The 23,969-nt window shown below is 35.8% G+C and overlaps 1 protein-coding gene across 19 annotated transcripts in view; it reads right to left on the reverse strand.

Annotated features, from left to right (window-relative positions):
• ZNF280D (zinc finger protein 280D) overlaps positions 1–23,969 on the reverse strand; it is a 131,031-nt gene that overhangs the window by 48,396 nt on the left and 58,666 nt on the right. For 17 of the 19 annotated variants that reach the window (XR_014258658.1, XR_014258660.1, XR_014258661.1 and 14 more), the window contains 6 exons: positions 16,446–16,580; positions 14,305–14,612; positions 13,690–13,830; positions 6,301–6,363; positions 783–901; positions 596–632 (listed from right to left, as the gene is read on the reverse strand). Coding sequence is in view for 4 of the 19 variants with exons in the window: in XM_082445903.1 (XP_082302029.1) it covers positions 596–632; positions 783–901; positions 6,301–6,363; positions 13,690–13,830; positions 14,305–14,612; positions 16,446–16,580 (803 nt within the window). In the remaining 15 variants the exon portion in view is untranslated. Of the gene's footprint in view, positions 1–3; positions 470–595; positions 633–782; positions 902–6,300; positions 6,364–13,689; positions 13,831–14,304; positions 14,613–16,445; positions 16,581–23,969 lie in introns of those variants that run through there. The other 2 variants (XM_082445906.1, XR_014258659.1) reach the window with 2 other exon arrangements.

Consider the following 23,969-nt stretch of genomic DNA (forward strand, 5'->3'; position numbering starts at 1 on the left):
AAAAATAGCACAATGACAGACAACGAATGAGGAAAAAGACAATCATCTGGCCTAAAAAACTTAAGACTTATAAGAAATTAAGAAAGCAGACAAAACAGACAAAAAGACAAACAGCCATATCATTTGGAACATATTATTCTGAAGTCAAGTACAGCAGAGAAAAACACAAATTATTTTAAGCAAAGTAAGAAATGACCATAGCAACAAAAGTTATTTTTGGAGAGAGCCAACTGGAGAAAAAAAAAATGTATGTTAAGATATGTCAACCTGACACAAAGATAAGGTGGAATAAGAATCTAGTCCCATTTGAAGCTGAAAAGAGCTGAATAATGAGAGCTAGTGTCATGAACTTGGCTGCTTAACTGCCTTTGTGTAAGAAAACATCTCAGAACTTTGAACTTAGGAAATTCCAACTTGTCTTGCACCAGGTCACGAGCTCCATAGAGCAGGAACCTATTTCAACAAGCAGCTTTAAAAAAAAAACAAAAAAAACAAAATACTTTAATATTTTTCATTTCTATTAATGATACATTTAAAAATGCAATAGTGCTAAAATCCATCAAAGTAAAATGCACTGAATAAAAATTAAACTTACTCAGAAAGATGTTCAGAAGTTGGGATACAAACAGAAACTGAAATTAGAAGAAAAGTATTATATTTAAAACAGCATATGAAATATGATGAGCGAGAAAAACGATTTAGTAAAGAGCACATACTGTGGCTGACCAATAATACCAGAATAAATATCAAAAATCCAAAGTAGAACAATTTTATATACGTACCTTTCTCTATTACAACTTGACAAGCATGAGTTTCATGTTGACTTAAGTGTGTAGCCATATTATCTAAGCCAGAAACATCAGTTAGGAAATCACAATTAAGGCACACTAGAGTAATGCCCCTATAAAAAACAAAGCAAATAGTATAAAAGAAAACGTTTTTATCTTTTATGAAAATCCACACACCAGTTCAATGAATACTTTTCCATGATTTGCTTTCTGTGTCATAACTGTCATTCCAATTTTTGTTATATAAACTTGATATAACTGAAATGATTCTCTAGAAAATGTCATAGTCATATTCAAATTATACTACCATTTATTTGCAGAAAGTATTTTTGCTTTATAAACTTTTCTCTCTCATACCAGTTACTGAAAGCTAAGAGTCAAGAGACCTACAGTCCAGTCTTGGCTCCACTAACAACATGCGTCACTTGGACAAGTCACAGTCTATTTGTGTCTATGCCCATCTGCAAAGCAAGAGTTCAGTATATATAAATGTACAATATATACATTAGTCAATGTATATTTACTAAGGCTGTCTTTACACATACTGTACTACTAGTGTACTGTATTGTGAATACAATGATGACCAAAAAATACAGTCTGTGCTCTCATGGAACATTTATCTAGTGTTTATCTAGGTGAGGAAAAAATTAGAAATGTGAAGGCTTTAAAAATAGATCATGTCGTAGCTGCTATCGTTGTATACTATGTGTTAAAGATTTTCCCATATGTTATTTAGTTTATTCTCACCACAAGCATCCAAGGTTGGTATTATTCTCAATTAACACTGAATTAACTGAAGTAGCTAATTCACTATTGAAGTCCAAAGTCTGAGTTCCTCAGCATCCCAGTACTCTGAACTCGCCCACTTGCTTGGACCTAAACTACTTGTTCCCTTAACAAAACTTCACTGAGTACTGTAGTTCTTAAATATGTAATGATTATAAATTTTCAAAAAGGTTAGAAAGCAATTCCCATAGTCATCAATATATTTTTTTTGAATTCATGAATAGTTTTTATGTTTATTGGATCAAACTGTGTAGCATTTGCTATCTGAAGTATTTAAACATAATTGGCATATTATAGCATGTAAAATTGGTCTTAAGATTCTAATTTAAAATGTTTAAACTTTTAACTTTGAGTTTTATTTTAAAATATTAAGCCTGCAAAAATATGCGAATGTTTCAGAGAACTTAGAAAGCCACTATGTTTAATTTATTATGTTTATTAGAGTTAAGCACTTGAGAGCTTGTGGGTCAAGCATCTGAAGAGCTGTTTAAAAGAAAATCAAATATATTAAACATATAAATGATGTTACATTGTTTAAAGGTAATTGAAATGTAAATGAGACTTTAAAAAATTCTAGTCTGTTCAGCTTAAATGAACTTTATCAAACATTATTTAAAGGCCCGCTTGAAAGTGATTTTTTAAAATAAATCTATTTATTTATGGCTACGTCAGGTCTTCGTTGCTGCACGCGGGTTTTCTCTAGTTGTAGTGAGTGGGGGCTACTCTTCCTTGCAGCGCGTGGGCTTCTCATTGCGGTGGCTTCTCCTGTGTGGAGCACTGGCTCTAGGCGCGCGGGCTCAGTAGTTGTGGCGCGCGGGCTCAGTAGTTGTGGCGCACGGGCTTAGTTGCTCCGCGGCATGTGGGATCTTCCCGGACCAGGGCTCGAACCCATGTCCCCTGCCTTGGCAGGCGGATTCTTAACCACTGCACCACCAGGGAAGTCCTGAAAGTGGTTATTAAATGTACTAGATTTCTAAATGGAATATTTTTAAGCTTAAGGAAAGTTAAGATTTAAATACTTAAATTTAATAATTACAGTCTTTTTCTATTAACAAACTGCCCTCAACAGACACTAAAAGTAGTCTCAACGGTAAGTAGCTAAATGCCTATTCCACTCGACATAGTTAATTGGACCAGGGATGGAATGTCTAACTCAAGCCTTCTCTGAACAGGGATTTGTAATTGGGATATATAATCACATTTCTTGATCTGGGAAAATGTGGGAGGCTAGGAATACTATGTTTGGGTCATCAATAGAGAAAGCTGGTCTACACAGAGAAAGGAGACTGGAACCCATGTCCAGAGAAAATAATAGAGACAAAATCATCCTGCTTCAGCAGGTCAGACTAGAAAGAAGCCGTGTTAGTAACTGATGGCTTTGTTTCCCTCGTATGTTCTGGCTGTATCTCTTCCTTCTAGGGGTCCATGAGGGTCTTTGGAATCCTGCTAATAAATTATTTTTGCTTAGGTGGAAAAAAAATAGATCATGTAATGTGATCATTGTTATTGTCAGTTTATTAACAAAGCATAAATACATTTCTGAAGTTCATCACATACGTTAAAATTTTAAATGTTTTACCAATATACAAATACAAACAAATAACATACCTTAGCTTGACTTCTCCCCTAAAGCTCTACTCTAACAGTCTGCTGTATATTTTCCCCTAGATGTCATACTGGCACATAAAAAACTGACCTTCATAAAACTAAAATCATGTACTTCCTTCCCAAATTAACTTATCCTGACTGGCCTTTCTTATGATGCCATTTCCTCTGAAAATAAAGCTCAACCTATAGTTATCTCTGTCTCTTCTTCCTTAAACAGTCAGTATGTTACGCATTTTATACCAGCAATTTATTGAGTACTTATTCTGTGCTAGTCTAACAATTTTAGACATACCATCTCATCTAAATCTAAACAACCCATAAAAGGTAGATGCTATAATTTATCACCTTTTTAATAGAGGATGGAGTTAGCTTAGTAATTTACCAAGGACACAGAGCTGGTAAAGATCAAGACCAGGTTTGAAATCAAGCACTTTCATCCCAGAGCCCAGTTTCTTAAAGATGATATAATACTATCTAACCATTCTAACTCAAGTCCTTACTAGATTATTCATAACTACCACAAAAGTCCTAATCAATAGGATTCATGCATCTATAATCCACCCTATTATTAAAGGTGAAAAGAAATTCAACCTTCCTTCAGTTTCACTCAATTCTATATAAAACATCAAAGGTTGTCCAGTGCCCTCCAAAATAAGTCCAAACTCCTTAGCCTTATTTTCAACGCTTTTACAATCTGGCTCTAAGCTCAAAACTATTGCCCCCGATTTCAATATTATTACTATAACTTCAATGCTCCATTCATTTACTACTACCATTCCCCCTCTGTACGCCTTCTACTTTTTCATTTCTGCACCTCTAGTCATGCTATTCCAACTCAAATGCCCCTGTACCTCTTCTATCAGTATAAACAATACTCATCCTTTAAAGCCAAGTAAACTAACACCTATATAGATCATTCCAAGTAAAGTAATCTCGCTCCCCTTTGGAAAAAAAACAACCATTATTGCACTTATTAAAATCCCTCTTGCTTTATTGTGGTTAGTTACATTCACCTCTTATCTCCCACCCAATAAAATGTACATTCTCTGAAGGTTGGTTCCAAGACTTCTTCATTATTACTATTATCTTTACAGGATCTGCTACATTATAGACCTAATAGATACATAGTAAACAGCTAAAGAACAAATATTCCATTCCAATAAAAGAATAACTACAAAAATTATTGTTCTGTACAATTATAAGTTTCTATGTTCCATTCACAGAAATAAGCAAATTTTCAATCTGAGACTTACTCAAGTTGAGAGAAAAACATCCCAGAGCTTTAAAATCATATGATTCATTTAGAAACCAAACACACAACTGAGCTTAACAATAGTGAGGTGAAAATCAAAAATCTCATCTTTTGAATGCAATAAAACTCTTCATTCTTATAAAAATTTTCAGTATAGGCAACCTCTAATATAGCTTAATCTATTTCCTTGAATTCAGTAAATGTTTAAAATCAGTACTAATGTATTTTTAAAACTGAATCAAATTTTTCTCTCCCTGTGAGCTACTGGTCCAACATCATAGATGGGACCTACTGTCCACGTAAGTCATTTTCAATACATACATTAATTTATTCAACAAATATTTACTGGGTGCCTAATCACTATCAATGACTGGCATAGACAAAAATCCAAACCACACACATTCTAGTGAGAGGACACAGAAAATAAACAAAGTATACAGTGAATGAGATGATAGAAGATGATCCAGAGAAAAATGAAGCATAAAAAGGAGATAAAGAGCACTGGGGTAAAGCACAGGAGAAAGGATATAATTTTAAATCAAGTGGTCAAGGAAAGGCTCACTCATCAGAATAAAGACCCAAAGGAGATAAAGGAGCTAATCATACAAAAATCTGGGAAAGAGCAAACTAGTCACAGAGAATAATAAGTACAAAGGTCCTGAGACATAATATCATCCCCTCTTCCATCTTTTCCACTAACCCAAAGTATCAAAACATGTATTGGTTAACCTTATCTGTATAGATTAGCTTGGTGCAGCAAAGATACTGATATTTCAGGTAGCAAAGGCAACATGAGCAAAAATAAAGAGCAGTGGGGTCTAAAGAATTCAGAAGAATATGAAAAACACGGTGCTCAGTGAATTCTGAGTTAAGTGTGTGGTAAAACCAAATTCTCAATGTCTTCAGAAATATTCATCAACAGTTCTTTCTGCACAGTAAGCAAGTTGTACACTTTTCTTAATTTGAAAAGGAAAAAGTAAGAATTATACAGACTACATACTAATTTCAAGAATTCCAGTGGTTTAAGAAATTTACTTCAAAACTGAAAAAGTGTTAGTCACTTTACTACATATTTTAGGTATCTTTTTTTAATTCAAATATTGTTGGACAGCCCTATTTTTGTTCTCATTTTACAGTACAAATACATGAAGACTTCATCTTGACACCATTGGTCACCCCTGAAACAAATTTAGCGAGAGAATATAGGCTAATCGGGTACTTTGTAAAACACTCTGGCAGTTCCTCAAAGGCTTGACATAGGGTTACCATATAACCCAGCAATTCTAATCCTAGATATATACTAAAGAAAAATGAAGACATGTCCAAACAAAAATGAGTACACAAATGTTCACAACAGCAATATTCATAACAGATTCAAAGTTAAAATAACCTAAATGGATAAACAAACTATCATATATACATACAATGGAATATTATTCAGCAATAAGAAAAAGAAGCACTGATATATGCTACAATATGGATGAATCTTGAAAACATTATGCTAAATGGAAGACACAAATCACAAAGGATCACATATTTTATCATTCCATTTACATGAAATGTTCAGAATAGGCAAATCTAAATAGACAGAAAGTAGATTAGTGGTTGCTTAGGGATGAAAGGAGTTGCAAGGAAATGGAGATAACCACTAATGGGTACAGAGTGCCTTTTTAAAGTGATAAAAACGTACTAAAATTAAGTGTGGTAACTGCACAATCTGTGAATATACCAAAAACTATTAATTGTACAATTTAAATGTGTGAATTGCATGGTATATGAACTGTATCTCAATAAAAATATTATATACAAAAGATTTAAGTCATATAATTTTTCAATAGAAAAAAATTTAAAAGATCAACTAGTTACCTGAGATCTTCTGAATACTTCTTAAAGATACAAAACCTTTTACTTGGACGATTACTATGAAAGCTGGGAGAGACAAAACAGATTTTATTAATTTTACTATACAGTAAGTCATATTAATTTATAGCTATATATCAAGTCTATACTTAAATCTCTAGTTTTGAATAAAATATTATGATATAAATAATAATATAATGTTCATCATCCCTGTTTCATTCAGCATTTTAGCTTACGTTCCAACTTATCTATTTATTTTCTAGTGAAATGTATTTCACTAACTATATTCTTATACGATAAGTACCTCACCCTCACATAAAAAAAAGGAAATACTCAAAAGAGTTTAAAAAAGTAAAGTACATGATTTTCTTCAACTGTTAAGAGTTGAAAACAATTTAAAAGTTTTGCTAATCCCATTTTTGCTATAATATGAATGGTTACCAATAAGAATCATTTTAAAAATCCTTTTCCAACTTAACGTGTTTGTGTTGAGGAAGGGGAGTAGAATCCAAATTATCCCGGAAGTAAACAGTAGTTGAGCTAAATGCCACTGTTTACCATTTGTAAAATCAAACATTTAGAATTCTTTGCAATTACTAGTAGAGGTTTTTTAAAACAAAAATTAAAGCAGAACTCTTGAGCTAAAACAATGCTTCCCCTAAGCACAGAACAGAAAACCCCTAACCAGGTTTTGTAGCCCATGATGATAGCTTTTACATACCCTTTTAAATCTGATAAGGAAAGCTTTCCTATACTAGAAAACCAGGATCAGCTTAGCACAGTATTACTTAGCACAGATAAAAGTGGAGTCATAGACTAGTAACATCAGCATCATCCGGGAGCTTATTAAGAAATGCAAAGTCTTGCGCGCCCCCCCCCCCCCCACATAGCTACTGAATTAACCTCTGGCAGTGGGGCCCAGGAATCTCTTTTAACAAGTTTTTTCAGTAATTCTTATGCAAGCTAAAGTTTGAGGAGCAGTAGCTTGCAATGATAGACCTAAAGTAGTCAACACACCAAGTCAATTCTAAGTCTCAGATACAAGGCAACCATCACCAGCAGAGCATGTACGTATGGGAAAAGAAATACTCTGACCAGTTATAATCCCCAGAGAACATTCTCAGAAGATTTCTAATAGTTATTTCTTCAATCTGGGGATAACTATTACTAAAGAGCTTATGAATTCAACATAACATGACAAAAATAATTGAATGGTTTTTTTAGGAAGAAACCATCAAGAGGTTGGGAACCACTGAAATTATATGTAAAAATTTGTGCACATAACTGTATTTCCTCAGAGTGTGTCCAAGATTTTATCTGATTCCCAAATAATGTGAACCAAGTAAATTATTTTTTTAAATGAGATTTCAAAGTAACTTTTAAAAGCTCTTTCTTCCTTCTCAAACAGACTGTTCCGGTTTCTTTATTTGGTAAGAGGAGAGGAAAAAATTACGTTTTAGGGTCTTTTGATGGCTTCCATTTCTGTCTATAACTTGTACCTTATTAAAGTGTTAGTACTTTTAAAATTTTAGTTGTCTGAATCCAGTTTTAATTTAGAGTTCCCTATCTATAAAAAAAAGACTTATACTGTCATTTTATTTATATTTATTACACAAACTCCATTCTTCTAGTTTTGTGTATTATAGGAATGGAAAAGTGGATCTGCAGCTCACCAATAAAGAGGGGAAAAAAAACTACCTTTCTACTTCCTATTAGACCTGTGTAAAGTAAATAACAATAGGGAAATAATCTAAGAAAGGAAAAAAAAGGTTAAGATTTTTATTACGATACAGTAAAACATAACATTAAAATCTAGGTTTTGAAAATTCACCATCTACTTAGACTATATATACATAATTATCAAAACTCATTAAGCTATTCTCTAAAAATAGATGAATTTTACTGTATATAAATTATACCTCAATAAGACTAGAGGCAAAAAAATCTCCCTTTGACCATCTTGCTTTGATATAAGTAAAAAGTTTACCTCTGAAGAAATACAAAGGATCCAACAATATCGACAGTATGCCTACTATTAAGACACCAGACTAGAGGTTGATGATACAATAAAGCAGGTTGTCTGCCTTAGAGTTCATGGTCCAGGGTTTGGGGGGGGAGGTGGTCAAAAAGCATCTGGCACAGAATAAACGCCTAATAAACATTTGCTAAACAAGTGAATACATATTCATTATCACAGGATAAACATCAACAGTGACACACACACAGTTTTGTGGTTGCATGAGGGAAAGCTGCAGGTAAATGGAGAAGTCAGCTAACAAGTAGTAGTACATTTCAGTTAGGAAGGTCCATATACTGACTTACTCCAGTCAAAGCAAAGAAAATAAGAGTTGAAGGCTCTTGGAAAAGTAGTTAGGAATTAGATATTAAAAGGTCTTACATTCTCCAGAAAATATGAACTTCATCTATTAATATTAGGAAGGTAAAGGATTTTAGGCCAAAAAATATCCTGACCAGATATTAGTAACAAAAGGAAGGAAGAAATGGAAAAAGGCTGAAGGGGTGGGTTGTGGACAGAAGACCATTTATGATGCCATCACAATAATCTTAACTGTTCTTCTAATGACTATTATTTAGTGCCAATAAATCTATATAAAATATATAATCAACTAAAGCATATCCTATAAAAATTAATTCAGTAATCTGTCTTATTATTATATAGGAACAAATTGTTATACCAGCTTTCTTTTTCCTTGGAAAATTTTTAAATCATCCTTCAAAGCCGAAATGAAATGTCATCTATACAATACCTTCTCATTTCTTGTTTAAAGAATTCATCCTTACCTTCTCTGGGCTCTCACAGTCATTTGTTTATCACATTAAGCTAGGTAAATATATCTCTCCTACTAAATTGTGAAAATTAAAGGCAAGGACTTTACGATACCGAATAATGACAATTTAGAAATAATACCTATAATTACTTGAATTTCTCCTAAGTGCAAATCATTTTATTAAGCACTTTAAGTACATTTCCTCTAATAATCACAGTAACTTTCTCTTCAAGAAAAGGAAAATGGGAATCAGTTAAGTAATTTGCCCAAATTTACACATGTAATAAATAAATGGTGAAACTTGGTTTCAAATCCAGATTTGTCAGATTCTTCACCACCAGCTTACCACACTTCTTAGCAAACAGTAAGCTCTGCTAGAAATAGAGATATTAGGTACTTATGGCTGTTACCTTAATTCTATTACACGTAGAGAAAAAAGCCTTCTTTCTTATACATAATGTTGAAGAATAATAGCAATATTACACAGTAATGCATTTGCATTTTTTCAGGTGACTTCTACTGCTACCTAAAAGCTATAAGCAAACAGGGTTCAATAATTTAAACAACCAAACCCAAATAATGCTACTTTTTAAAAAAATCACTTAAAAATTATATGTTTAATGATGCTCTTCTTTGTAAGAGTCTTATTCCAAAAATACTCCAACTGCGTAAGATTTTTTAATATCCTCTTTCGAGATTTTATTTAAAGGCTTTCTTTTATAATTACAATAATGACTCTCACTTGCTGTTTGTAATGTGCTAGGTGACATGGTAAATACAAAGAGCCCCTTCTTCTCAAGGAGATAATACAGATACAAACAAACATAACAAAAGGCAGAACAGGGGGCTTCCCTGGTGGCGCAGTGGTTGAGAATCTGCCTGCCAATGCAGGGGACACGGGTTCGAGCCCTGGTCTGGGAAGATCACACATGCCGCGGAGCAACTAAGCCCGTGAGCCACAACTACTGAGCCTGCGTGTCTGGAGCCTGTGCTCTGCAACAAGAGGCCGCGATAGTGAGAGGCCCGCGCACCGCGATGAAGAGTGGCCCCCACTTGCCACAACTAGAGAAAGCCCTCGCACAGAAACGAAGACCCAACACAGTCAAAAATAAATAAATAAATAAATAAATAATAATTTTTAAAAAAAAGCCTCCTGCTGCACATTTAAAAAAAAAAAAAAAAGGCAGAACAGATGAATGGCACACAACTGAAAGCGAGGAATGATCCCTGTGAGTGGTTGTGGTGATCAGACACTTCAAAGAAGGTAAAGTGAAAGGAAGGACAGGGGCATTCCAGGGACTAACAAAGAATAAGGAAAAGCCACTGTCAAAAATGAGTATGGCAGAAAGTTTATTCTGGAGAAGAGCAGTCTGAGACTGGAGGAGAAAAGACCAATTGAGAGTACAGAGGTAGTATAGGATAGGGATTGAAGGGACTCATCCTCTGGAGAAAATGAAGTTTCTGTACATATAAAACTCAAGCCTGTAACAAGAATTCACACTGGGAAGAAGTAGTGGTTGGGCCATTCAATGGGAGATATCTAAGGCAGTGAGTGAGTCAAGGGTACATATGAAGTAGAGAAAAAGGAAAAGTGATCTACCAAACCCTAAGAGTGGCAATGGAAGTTTTCAGTTCCACATGAGGCTAACCATGAGTAAGACTGTGTGTCCTGACAATGAAGTGCAGGGTTGGGGCTCACTGGGAATTGGGATAAGGGTAGAAGGGAGCTGGGCTAATTGGGAATGTTTTAGAATAGAATGGATTTGGAGGTTTTATAGGACAAATGAGAAGCCTACGATAAATGGGAGAGGGAAGAGTAGAATGACCTTTGGCTTAGGAAAACACAAAGTATTTTCCGACTTGATCCCCTATAAACTAAGGGCAGAATTAAAGCCGCATTTGGGGAGCCATACATTTGTCAAAGCACAAGAGACATTCCACACAGAAGTACACTTGGGAAAGGATGGCCGGGGCCTGGTTTAGAGGAAATGGATTATAGGTGTAGTCCACTGTAGTAGGTGGGAGGCAGAGAGGCAGAATGCAGAAGGTGTTGTCTCAGGAAGCCACGATGCACAGTGGCAGATCAAGAGAACTTCACAAGCTTAAGATACTTGCAACAGTGAATTTTTTTCCAGCTGGTATTCCACATTCACACAAATGATGCCCTGAAAGAGTATTTGGATGATAGTAAAGTGAATTCTGGAAAGATGATAATGTTTGGTTTATTTAGGTTCTTTTTAGATGCCAATGAGTCAAAGGTAAAAAAAAAAAAAAAAAACACACAAAATAATTAGAAACACAGAGTTAGATCTCAGGAAAACTAAGGAATGAAACTGGAAGATTCAAAGTTGAAAGGTAAAAGTGACAGTGGTTACATTACAAAGAAAGGAAATGCAAGGAGGCGAGAAGAGCTGAAGGAAGAAAAGGCAATGAATAGGAGTAGGCAAAAAGGAAGAAGAAAAATAGTGGTAACGGTTAAACACAAGCTGAGGGGAACAGTTTCAAAAGTGAGTGACAACAATGACTCTAAAGAAGTCATAGAGTAGTAAGACTGAAAAAAAGTGAATAAATACGGGGACCAGTACTTGACAGATAATCTTTAAAGGGGCAGTGTTAGTTGGTAGGTGAGGATGATACTCAAATTAAAAGGTAAAGAAATGAATCACGAATATGCTAGTAACAAATACTTTTTACAAATGTTCATGGTAATAAGAAGACAAGAGATAAGGAAAGTAGGCAGTAAGGACAAGTCTCCCTCATCTTAAAAAAAATACCTGAAATCATCTGTAAGCAGAAGGAACCTGGTAGACAGAAGAGATGAAGTTGCAAATTAACTGAATGAAGTTGTGGAAGAACTAGAGGAGATAAGGGGCAGGGTTAACTTTGGAGAAGTAGAACATGTTTGATTTCTGAGGTTAATGCCTGGATAAATGTAACAGGAAAAAAATTTGACGCTGAAAAGATTAATTAAAAGGATGACATCCAACTGAGTATTTGTAGGCCATGTTAATAATAACTAAGAGAAGCCGAAATAAAATCTTTAGAGTACCAAAAAAATGTTTAATCAGGTAAGAATAAAGAAGTATTTAAAAATAAAAAGATAGGACCCAACTCAAGTTAAAGATCATGAGTCAGAGCTGACTGAATCAAGCACTATTTGGGGGTCTAGAATTGAGCATAAAGTTCAGAAGAAGAAGATGGTCAAGTCTTTGGCCTTTATGCCAGGTGAGCATGACTAAATGTGTAAAGGATTCTAGAACAAAAACAAAGCAGCAATCAAAACAGATGACCCTGAGGGTGAGGATGACTGTAGTTAGATAGGTGCTGCTGGACTGGAAAAAGAACTCAAAGCTCAGAAAGTCATTGGGAAATGGGAATTCAAAAGAAATGAACAGTATATATGACAAGATTAAAATAGTACTGTGGTAAGAAAGGGGGTACAACAAGTTTAAAGTTGATGTAAAGCACTGGCACTAAAGAAGTCAAATTACCATAATGTCAGGCTAGTCATCAAGGGGGTTAAAAAACTGTCAGAGAGGTGCTGGAGCCATCAAGAAACGTGGGACAGTCCTTGAAAGGAGTACCTGATAATGACCAGAAAGTAACACAGAGGTCATGTTGTGATCTATAAGAAAATCACTTTTATTAATTATATTCTAATTCTAACTTTTGAAAAAATGGAACCTCACTTTGAATAATCAACCTAACTGGCTTATATCTGAACAACTTTTGACTATTTTTTAACATTTTATTTATTTATTTTTAAAATGTTTTATTCTCATAATCTGTCGTTACTATTTCTTTCTTTCTTTCTTTTTTTGCCATGCCACGTGGCATGTGGGATCTTAGTTCCCTGACCAGGGATGGAACTCACGCCCCCTGCACTGGAAGCGCAGAGTCTTAACCACTGGACTGCCAGGGAAGTCCCAATTTTTGACTATTTTAAAAAAAATAAAAATCCATCCTGAAGGATGCCCCAACTAATGAGATACAAATGAAGATAACATAGGCTATGAAGGCTTTCTCTGCATAAAATACTCAAATTATCTAAGTTGAATGAATTAAAGAAAAATAATTCCAACAATGGCATCATGACTGAAATAGTCTCTCATTTCACTGAATGAATGCAAGGAGAGATGGCTTGATGGATGGACAGACAGATGGATTACAGAGAAAAAGAGAAAGAGAGAGAAACAGACTCAATAAAGTTTCTAACATCACTGAAAACCCTGGAATCTCTCAAAGTGACTGCTTTGAAGAGAATAACACTCATGAGATTACATGTATTTGTTTCATAAATATACTTAAAACATTTACTTTTCTGTCTTTGGTAGTAACCATGTTTGAAAGTTCTATAGGAAAAAAAATTCCCATAGAAAAACTATTTTCCCTAACAAACCTATCCTAATTTCATTAGTCTAACTGTTCTTACAATTCGAGTTTCCAGGAACTTCATGAATTACTATGCCGAAAAATAGTACCAGGAATCATCTTAGAAGTTTTCTTAGAAGAGGAAAACTTACTTCTAATAGGATAACTGTTTTCAAAAACAAACTTGCTGAACTGTAATTTTAATTGGTAATTATAGATGTTTAACTCATCTTACCTCATCATATGATTCACATAGGCTTTGCTACAGCTAGTGTTGTATCTGCAAAAACTACAGTGGACATATGTAGGAAAATGGTTTGCAAAATCTTTTATTTCAGAACAACACTCAATGCACTTGTGAACTCCCCGACGATACCTTATAGAGATATAAAGAAAATGATAAAAATATATTTTAAAACAAAAACAATAAGGGACTGCCTTATTAATGTTGTTAATTAAAGCTAAGGTGTTTAAATTAACATCTTCAAACAGAGACTTATAATTTGAAAAATTTGCTATGGAACAGCAGCTAGAATAAGTATAAAAAATCTAATATCAACTAATGTTTCTTACTGGAATAAAGGGATTAACCAATTGGTTAAATTAACCAATTCAAACTTCACAAGATATAAGCACAACATAAAACACCAGTGTAATAAGTGAATATTATAGAAAAACAGTAATTCAAGTACTGTTCAACTGTTGTAAAAAATATTTTTTATTATTTGCTTGGCCTTAAGTGACAGTGTATAAATGTACAAAAGAGTTGTGTAATAGGGTAAATTTATATTAAATAAAGTTTTTATACGTAAGATTAAATTAGTATTGTGTATCAAGAATAAAAGATTACCTTAAATTCCTCAACGCTGTATTGACTTTACTTTTTTTATTGCTACTAGCCAATGTGCTTTGTTTCTTTTGCATATTAGATATTTTTGATTTGTATTTAGATTTACTTCCATTAGGCTTACTTGCATTAGGTTTACTTGCAATGGATTTAGTTATATTAGGTTTACTTGTGTTAGATTTTGTGGGATTTTTAGCAGTTATATTTTTAGTCCTTGGAGGTGAGAGCTGAAGGGTAGAAGTGCTTGCACTAATGGTAGGTGTAGTTGAAGATCCTGATTGAAGAGGGCCAACTGAAGCTCGAATAGTAACCTACAAAAATGAAGATAATATTTGCTTTAGAAAATTAATCACTGCATTACTGTTAAAATATCACTGCATAACAAAAAGTTAAACATCAAGTTTTTGGAAAGGGCAAGTATAAACTGTAACTGGGTAAGTCTTCCATTTATTCTAAATGTTCATATCAATTAAATGAAATTAAACTTGATATTTACTCACTTGTAATCTTACATTTTTGTACTGATATCAATTATATGTTAAGAGTTATTAATGATAATTAGCAGTTAAAGCAAATTATATGAATATTAAAAGAGCACATTCCATAGCTATTTCTATGCTCTGATATAACTAAAAATTCACAAACACAGAGGTCAAAATTTAAATCTCAAAGCCTAGAAAGGACTGTGTCATCCTTCGACAACTATAAAACAAACAGATCTACAGTAAATGTGACTTCTTTCCAGGGGCTCATTGGGCAGGATTTATGTTTACAAAGGTTATGTGAGGGGTTATATCAATTCACTATACTGCATGGCGAGCTTAATAATACTTAGAATTTCCTTAAAGGAAGCTAATACAAGACTTAACATTTGGTATTAAGAAATTAAATTTGCTGCTTGACAATGAAAAACACAACTGCCTACCAACTTTCTCATTAATCATTTGACTATACACCCCCCATGTATTTGAGGAACAGCCTATGAGGAAGTACCATGAAAAACATGAGCTTTAGTATCATACAAAGGCATTGGACTAGGAATCAAAAGACCTGAGGTTAAAGCTAAACTACTCCTTTCTAGCCATGTGACCTTGAATAAGTAACATCCTCTCTAAGCTTCTTTATCTATAATAAGGGACAATACTTCCCTCATCTACCTCACTGGCTTACTATATGGATTAAATAATAGAATATATGAATAAGCATACCAAAAGCCTAATTCTAAGGTGCTATAAAAACATTTAGTATCATTATTATTATTATTATTATTATTAAGGGAAAATATGAGAGAGGACTGCACTGCTTACATTAGTGTTCTGCATGTCTAGTCCCAGCATGGAATGAATGGATTGCAGGGAAGGATGCTGGATAGCTTCTCTTGCTCTAGGTCTTCAGAGCATGGCTTTATATTGTTTTAGTTAATTCAAATAACAGACATACCCACATTCAAAGGTAAGAACCCAAAGCCAAATATAAATGTTTTGGGGATTATTTCACTTTGGATTATCCATGCCTCTGTTTCCCTCCACTGGAGCAAATATTCAAGAGCTGACTGTGTATAAAGAAGTCAGAAAAAACAGAGGTATATAAGGCAAAAAGGGAAAAGTAAATTACAATCATCAGTATGCAGTCAGACATGTGTTTGCTCACTTAAAACATAATGCTATCCAGCAGCAGAACTTGCTTCTCTGAGAGTAGACTCAGTAATAACAATTTCAATAAACATCTGAGAACCTACAGCATTCAAGGCACTATATACCAGATGCTGAGGACACAAAGATAAATAAAACATGATTCCTGATCTCAAGCATCTTACAGTTTAACAGATAAAAATGACATATACACTGCCAACTGGAATAGCTCCAAAATAGCCTACGTAACATTGACATAACCCACTGACCCTCGAACAGTTAATCTAGTTACACTTTTTACAAAGGAATACCACTCTAAAGTTGCACACACTATTGACCAAAAGGCAATGGTTAGAAGTTTTATTCCTAAACACAGGAATGGTAAAACCTAAAATTAAAGTCTTAATTAAATCAGAAATCATTTTTAAAGTATTATATTCAATAAATAAAACCAGGCAGGAGTTAATGTCTATTATCATACAAAATGTTAAAATGCAACATATTTGAACTCACTTTTGTTCCCGGAGGCAATCCTTCTAGCTGTTTAGGTTTTATAAATGTCCGATGATGCTGAGTCTTGTGATCCATTTTCTCTTTGCATGTTAAAAACTGTAGTCTGCATTTTGTACAACGATGTATTCCTTTTTTCTGTTTAGAAAACAGAAAAAGTGAAGAAAAATAATTTCTACAACCACAAATATTGTGTCCTGAAACTGCTCTGATTTAATTTTTTTTTTTTTTTTTTTTTTCTGATTTAATTTTAATGATACTAATTTTAAAACTAGTATTTTACATCTCTTATCATATATAATAGCAAAATATTATTTTATTTTTTAAAACATTCTTTGCATTAGTATCTAGGTTTCAAAAATGTCTGTTACTATCCAGAAATTGAACATGAAAGTTGCATCAATAGATTCTAATGAAAGTTCTCTCAATAGTGCTATGAAAGCTCTTTTCATTATAATTTTAAAGTACTTAGACACATGATACTGTGATAATGAACTATACTATATTTTTATCCTATAAAAGAGTAAATTCTTTTTAACTTTTGCTATTTCTAGTTGGTTGACAAGCTGGAAAAATAAATTCAAATAGCCAACCACAGATTTCAAAGAAAGTTGTTATAGCAATGGTTGTATAAAGCAGTGTTGTCTAATAAAACTTTCTTCAATGATGAAAATGTTCTAGAGCTGCACTGCCCAATACAGTAGCAACTAGACATATGTGGTTAATGAGCACCTGAAATATGCGAAGTGCAACTGAGCAAACAAATTTTAAATTTTATTTAATTTTAATTAATTTAAGTTTAAATAGCCACATACGGCTAGTGGCTACAACACTGGACAGTGTGGATATGGAAGCATAAATAAAAACAACTATTCCCAATCTACTTACTGGCTGATTCCCCTTGACTGAGTCCCTCCTCAAACTTAATCCTGTTATTATTCCAAAGATGGGAAACAGGACCCAAGAAAAATCCAAATCACTGTACCATAGCTATTCAGTGACAATTGCCAGTCACCTAATCTAGTGTTCTTTCTACTATACAATATTGATATTTATGCTCTCATTAATTTAAAAATTATATATGTATATGCAAACATATATATAAACTGAAACAACATATAAATACAAAAGAATGTTTTCTCTAAAGCTACGATCTGCCAGATACAGCACTATTTCCATTTAAATACAATCAATCATTTATAAAATTCGAACAGATAATACACTGGGAAGTAACCAGCACAGTACTGGCACACAGCAGGCATTTCATAAATTAAAGTTCTTTACAAAGTTCAAAGCAATATATAAATATAATATGTTTGTATTGTATTTTAGGTGCATCTTAAGACTATTTTAGAAGTGTGATGCATTCTTGGAGGTACAGGCAACTTAAATTCACTCATATTTGCTCAAAGAAGAGGAAGAAAAAGAGAAAACGTGGGCAAGAAACAGATACCAAGTCAAAAGGACAGAAAAAAAGTTCTCCAGAATCCAGTACCCAGAAATCTTTTCTCTATCTATAATCCCTCCCTAGGTTACCTTTTCATTTCACGGCTTTAAATATCATCTATCCAACTACCTACTTGATATCACTACTTGATGTCTAATATGCATCTCAAACCAACATGGACAAAACTGAATTCTGGATTTCTTCCCTACCTCCCTGCCCCCCAAAATATGTTCTTTCCTCAGTCTTCACCATATGACAGTATGTGAAAATTCCACTCTTGCAGCTGCTTAGGACAAAAAGCTTGGTCACTCTCACATCCCATATCTAACCCATTACTAAAAGCTGTCAGCTCTACCTTCAAAAACTGTCATAATATTTCCACTTATTACCTTCAACCACTGCTACCATACTTGTCCAAGACACTCAACTTGACTAATAATAACCTCCTATGTTCTCCCTTTCATGTTCTTTCTTCCCTATGGTCTAGTCTCCTCACAGCTGCCAATGATCTTAAAACATGGCAGATCTTTCACATGCTTAAAATGCTGATGGTTTTCCAAAGTCCTGATTCTGGTTTACAAGGCTCTATATGAATTGGCCTGCATTCTATTGCTACAACCTTACTTCCTACTACTTTTCCTCTTATTACTTTACTCTGCTCCAGCCACAACTGGCCTCTGTGATGTTGAGTGCCCCAGGTACACACTCACTTCACTCCCGATATAATGTTACTTCCCCCAAATTTCCTCACAGCTTACTCCTTTATGTCCTTCAGAGAGGCCCGTTTTTGGCCACTATATATACAAGACAGCAACCACTTCACCCCTCCACTCCCAACATCTCCCCAATCCTAGGTACTCCTTATCCTCCACATTTTCCTTCTACAGTACTTATTTCCAACCAGTACGCATATACCTTCAAACATATATTTATTATTTTTCTCCACTATAATCCAAATTCCAGAGGATACAAACTTTGTTTTGTTCACTGCTATGTAATACCTAAAACAGTCTCTGGCACTAGTAAGGCACTCAATAAATATTTGTTAAATAAATGGACAGTAAGGCAGAAAGCAAGAGACTGACAGAAAGTGCATATGAGCAGCAGGTACAATTTAACTTCTTCAAAATGTCTGCCATTCCATTCAATGAAAATACATACAGAATCCTGAGATAGAATACATTAATCTACTATTCCCTTAGTTGGACACAAGTCTTGCACATTTCTCTTGTGTATGTATGCATTTAAATGTGCAAAAGGTGATAAAGACACGGTACATTTTTTAATAACATGATGTTCAACCAAAGAAGTAGTGATTTATTCCAAGGGTAGAGAAATAATTGTCTGTGTTGAATTTTGGATAAGCATACTACACTGTTTAGGGTAATACTGACTACATGTAATTTCTGACCTTAGACCTAATAATACCAAAATGAAATCTGACTCTGTGGTAGAACAATAAAAGGCTGGGCTCAGAAATCAAATTTTAACTCTGCTTTTTATTAGGTAATGTGACATGGAGCAACTTACTTTCTCCAAAACTTTGTTTCCTCATCTCTAAGTGTGATTGTGAGGATTCAACAAGATAATGCATGTAAAGCACCTGTTGCTGTCATAAGGTAAATGACTGCATATGTTAACTGCTTACTATTTTTATTAAAGATCTAATGAACATATTTAACACATCCAAAATCACTTTCACTATTTCTTAAAAGTCATAACAACTAGATTGTTAGCTCTAAAATCACCCAAGACCTAACAATACATTGTTTTAAACAAAAGTTACAACCAAAGTCTTCTAAAACAATAAAATGAGCCACAGAGTCAACAATTCTTATTATCTCATATTGCTCTAATAATGTCATGTCAGTTACGAGTTTTTGCTCAGCTATAATTTTCCAGTCTTTTGTAAATAATCATACAAATTGTAAATTTCTTGAAGGATGCATGATGATCCTTCTTACTGATAGATTTTCCCCTCTTAACTGCTGGCTGTCTACCTCCTAGGTGTTCCAAATAAACAAAAAAGAAAATTGGACACGCATGGCAAATGAAGACATAAAACTCAGGGTATAAAAACTGATTAAAAATCACATAGCTAGGGAGGAGCTTCAAGATGGCGGGAGAGTAAGACGTGGAGATCACCTTCCTACCCCCAAATACATCAGAAATACATCTACATGTGGAACAACTCCTACAGAACACCTACTGAAAGCTGGCAAAAGACCTCAGACCTCCCAAAAGGCAAGAAACTCCCCACGTACCTGGGTAGGGCAAAAGAAAGAAAAGAAAAAACACAGACAAAAGAATACGGACGAGGGCTTCCCTGGTGGCGCAGTGGTTGGGAATCTGCCTGCCAATGCAGGGGACACGGGTTCGATCCCTGCTCTGGGAAGATCCCACATGCCGCGGAGCAACTAAGCCCGTGAGCCACAACTACTGAGCCTGCGCATCTGGAGCCTGTGCTCTGCAACGAGAGAGGCCGCGACAGTGAGAGGCCCACACACCACAATGAAGAGTGGCCCCCACTCGCCACACCTGGAGAAAGCTCTTGCACAGAAACGAAGACACAACACAGCCAAAAATAAATAAATAAATTTTAAAAAAAAATTAAAAAAAAAAAAAAACGAATAGGGACGGGACCTGCGCCAGTGGGAGGGAGTTGTTAGGAAGAAAGGTCTCCACACACTAGGAAGCCCCTTCGCGGGCGGAGACAGCGGGTGGCGGAGGGGGAAAGCTTCGGAGCCACGGAGGAGAGCACAGCCACAGGGGTGCGGAGGGCAAAGCGGAGAGATTCCCACACAGAGGATCGGTGCCGACCAGCACTCACCAGCCCGAGAGGCTTGTCTGCTCACCTGCCGGGGCGGGCGGGGGCTGGGAGCTGAGGCTCGGGCTTCAGAGGTCAGATCCCAGGGAGAGGACTGGGGTTGGCTGCGTGAACACAGCCTGAAGGGGGCTAGTGCGCCACGGCTAGCCAGGAGGGAGTCCGGGAAAAGGTCTGGAACTGCTGAAGAGGCAAGAGACTTTTTCTTGCCTCTTTGTTTCCTGGTGCGCGAGGAGAGGGGATTAAGAGCGTCGCTTAAAGGAGCTCCAGAGACGGGCGAGCCGCGGCTATCAGCGCGGACCCCAGAGACAGGCATGGGACGCTAAGGCTGCTGCTGCAGCCACCAAGAAGCCTGTGTGCAAGCACAGGTCACTATCCACACCTCCCCTCCTGGGAGCCTGTGCAGCCCGCCACTGCCAGGATCTCGTGATCCAGGGACAACTTCCCCAGGAGAATACACGGCTAGCCTCAGGCTGGTGCAACGTCATGCTAGCCTCTGCCGCCGCAGGCTCGCCCCACACTCCGTACCCCTCCCTCCCTCCGGCCTGAGTGAGCCAGAGCCCCCGAATCAGCTGCTCCTTTAACCCCATCCTGTCTGAGCAGAAGAACAGACGCCCTAAGGGGACCTACATGCCCTCAGGGGACCTACACGCTGAGGCGAGGCCAAATCCAAAGCTGAAGCCCAGGAGCTGTGTGAACAAAGAAGAGAAAGGGAAATTTCTCCCAGCACCCCAGGAGCAGTGGATTAAATCTCCACAATCAACTAGATGTACCCTGCATCTGTGGAATACCTGAATAGACAACAAATCATCCCAAATTGAGGAGGTGGAATTTGGGAGCAACGATATATTTTTTTTCCCTTTTTCTCTTTTTGTGAGTGTGTATGCATATGCTTCTGTGTGTGCTTTTGTCTATATAGTTTTGCTTTAATCATTTGTCCTAGGATTCTGTCTGTCGGTTTTTTTTTTTTTTTAGTATAGCTTTCAGCGCTTGTTATCATTGGTGGATTTGTTTTCTGGTTTGGTCATTCTCTTCTTTCTTTCTTTCTTTTTTAATTACTTTAAAAAATGTTTTTAATAATTACTTTTTGTTTTTTACTTTAATAACTTTTTTATTCTATTTTATTTTATCTTTTTCTTTCTTTCTTTCCTTTTTTCTCCCTTTTATTCTGAGCCGTGTGGATGACAGGCTCCTGGTGCTCCAGCCAGGTGTCAGGGCTGTGCCTCTGAGGGGGGAGAGCCAAGTTCAGGACATTGGTCCAACAGAGACCTCACAGCTCCACGTAATATCAAACGGCAAAAATCTCCCAGATATCTCCAACTCAACGCCAAGACCAAGCTCCACTCAACGACCAGCAAGCTACAGTGCTGGACACCCTATGCCAAACAACTAGCAAGACAGGAACACAACCCCATCCATTAGCAGAGAGGCTGCCTAAAATCATAATAAGGTCACAGACACCCCAAAACACACCATCAGACGTGGACCTGCCACCAGAAAGACAAGATCCAGCCTCATCCACCAGAACACAGGCACTAGTCCCCTCCACCAGGAAGCCTACACAACCCACTGAACCAACCTTAGCCACTAGGGGCAGACACCAAAAACAACGGGAACTACGAACCTGCAGCTTGTGAAAAGGAGACCCCAAACACAGTAAGTTAAGCAAAAAAAGAAGACAAAGAAACACACAGCAGGTGAAAAAGCAAGGTAAAAACCCACCAGACCTAACAAATGAAGAGGAAATAGGCAGTCTACCTGAAAAAGAATTCAGAATAATGATAGTACAGATGATCCGAAATCTTGGAAATAGAATAGACAAAATGGAAAAAACGTTTAACAAGGACCTAGAATAACTAAAGAGCAAACAAACAATCATGAACAACACAATAAATGAAATTAAAAATTCTCTAGAATGGATCAATAGCAGAATAGCTAAGGCAGAAGAACGGATAAGTGACCTGGAAGATAAAATAGTGAAAATAACTACTGCAGAGCAGAATAAAGAAAAAAGAATGAAAAGAACTGAGGATAGTCTCAGAGACCTCTGGGACAACATTAAACACACCAACATTCGAATTATAGGGGTCCCAGAAGAAGAAGAGAAAAAGAAAGGGACTGAGAAAATATTTGAAGAGATTATAGTTGAAAACTTCCCTAATATGGGTAAGGAAATAGTTAATCAAGTCCAGGAAGCACAGAGAGTCCCATACAGGATAAATCCAAGGAGAAACACGCCAAGACACATACTAATCAAACTATCAAAAATTAAATACAAAGACAAAATATTAAAAGCAGCAAGGGAAATACAACAAATAACATACAAGCGAATTCCCATAAGGTTAACAGCTGATCTTTCAGCAGAAACTCTGCAAGCCAAAAGGGAGTGACAGGGCATATTTAAAGTGATGAAAGGGAAAAACCTATAACCAAGATTACTCTATCCAGCAAGGATCTCATTCAGATTTGACAGAGAAATTGAAACCTTTACAGACAAGTAAAAGTTAAGAGAATTCAGCACAACCAAACCAGCTTTACAAGAAATGCTACAGGAACTTTTCTAGGCAGGAAACAAGAGAAGGAAAAGACCTACAATAACAAACCCAAAACAATTAAGAAAATGGTAATAGGAACATACATATCAATAATTACCTTAAATGTAAATGGATTAAATGCTTCAACCAAAAGACACAGACGGGCTGAATGGATACAAAAACAAGACCCGTATATATGCTGTCTACAAGAGAGCCACTTCAGACCGAGGGACACATACAGACTGAAAGTGAGGGGATGGAAAAAGATATTCCATGCAAATGGAAATCAAAAGAAAGCTGGAGTAGCAATTCTCATATCAGACAAAATAGACTTCAAAACAAAGACTATTACAAGAGACAAAGAAGGACACTACATAATGATCAAGGGATCAATCCAAGAAGAAGATATAACAATTGTAAATATTTATGCACCCAACATAGGAGCACCTCAATACATAAGGCAAATGCTAGCAGCCATAAGAGGGGAAATTGACAGTAACACAATCATAGTAGGGGACTTTAACACCCCACTTTCACCAATGGACAGATCATCCAAAATGAAAATAAATAAGGAAACACAAACTTTAAATGATACATTAAACAAGATGGACTTAATTGATATTTATAGGACATTCCATCCAAAAACAACAGAATACACTTTCTTCTCAAGTGCTCATGGGAAATTCTCCAGGATAGATCATATCTTGGGTCACAAGTCAAGC

Source organism: Balaenoptera physalus (assembly GCF_965194825.1).
Source record: "Balaenoptera physalus genome assembly, chromosome: 2".
Lineage (NCBI taxonomy): Eukaryota > Metazoa > Chordata > Mammalia > Artiodactyla > Balaenopteridae > Balaenoptera > Balaenoptera physalus.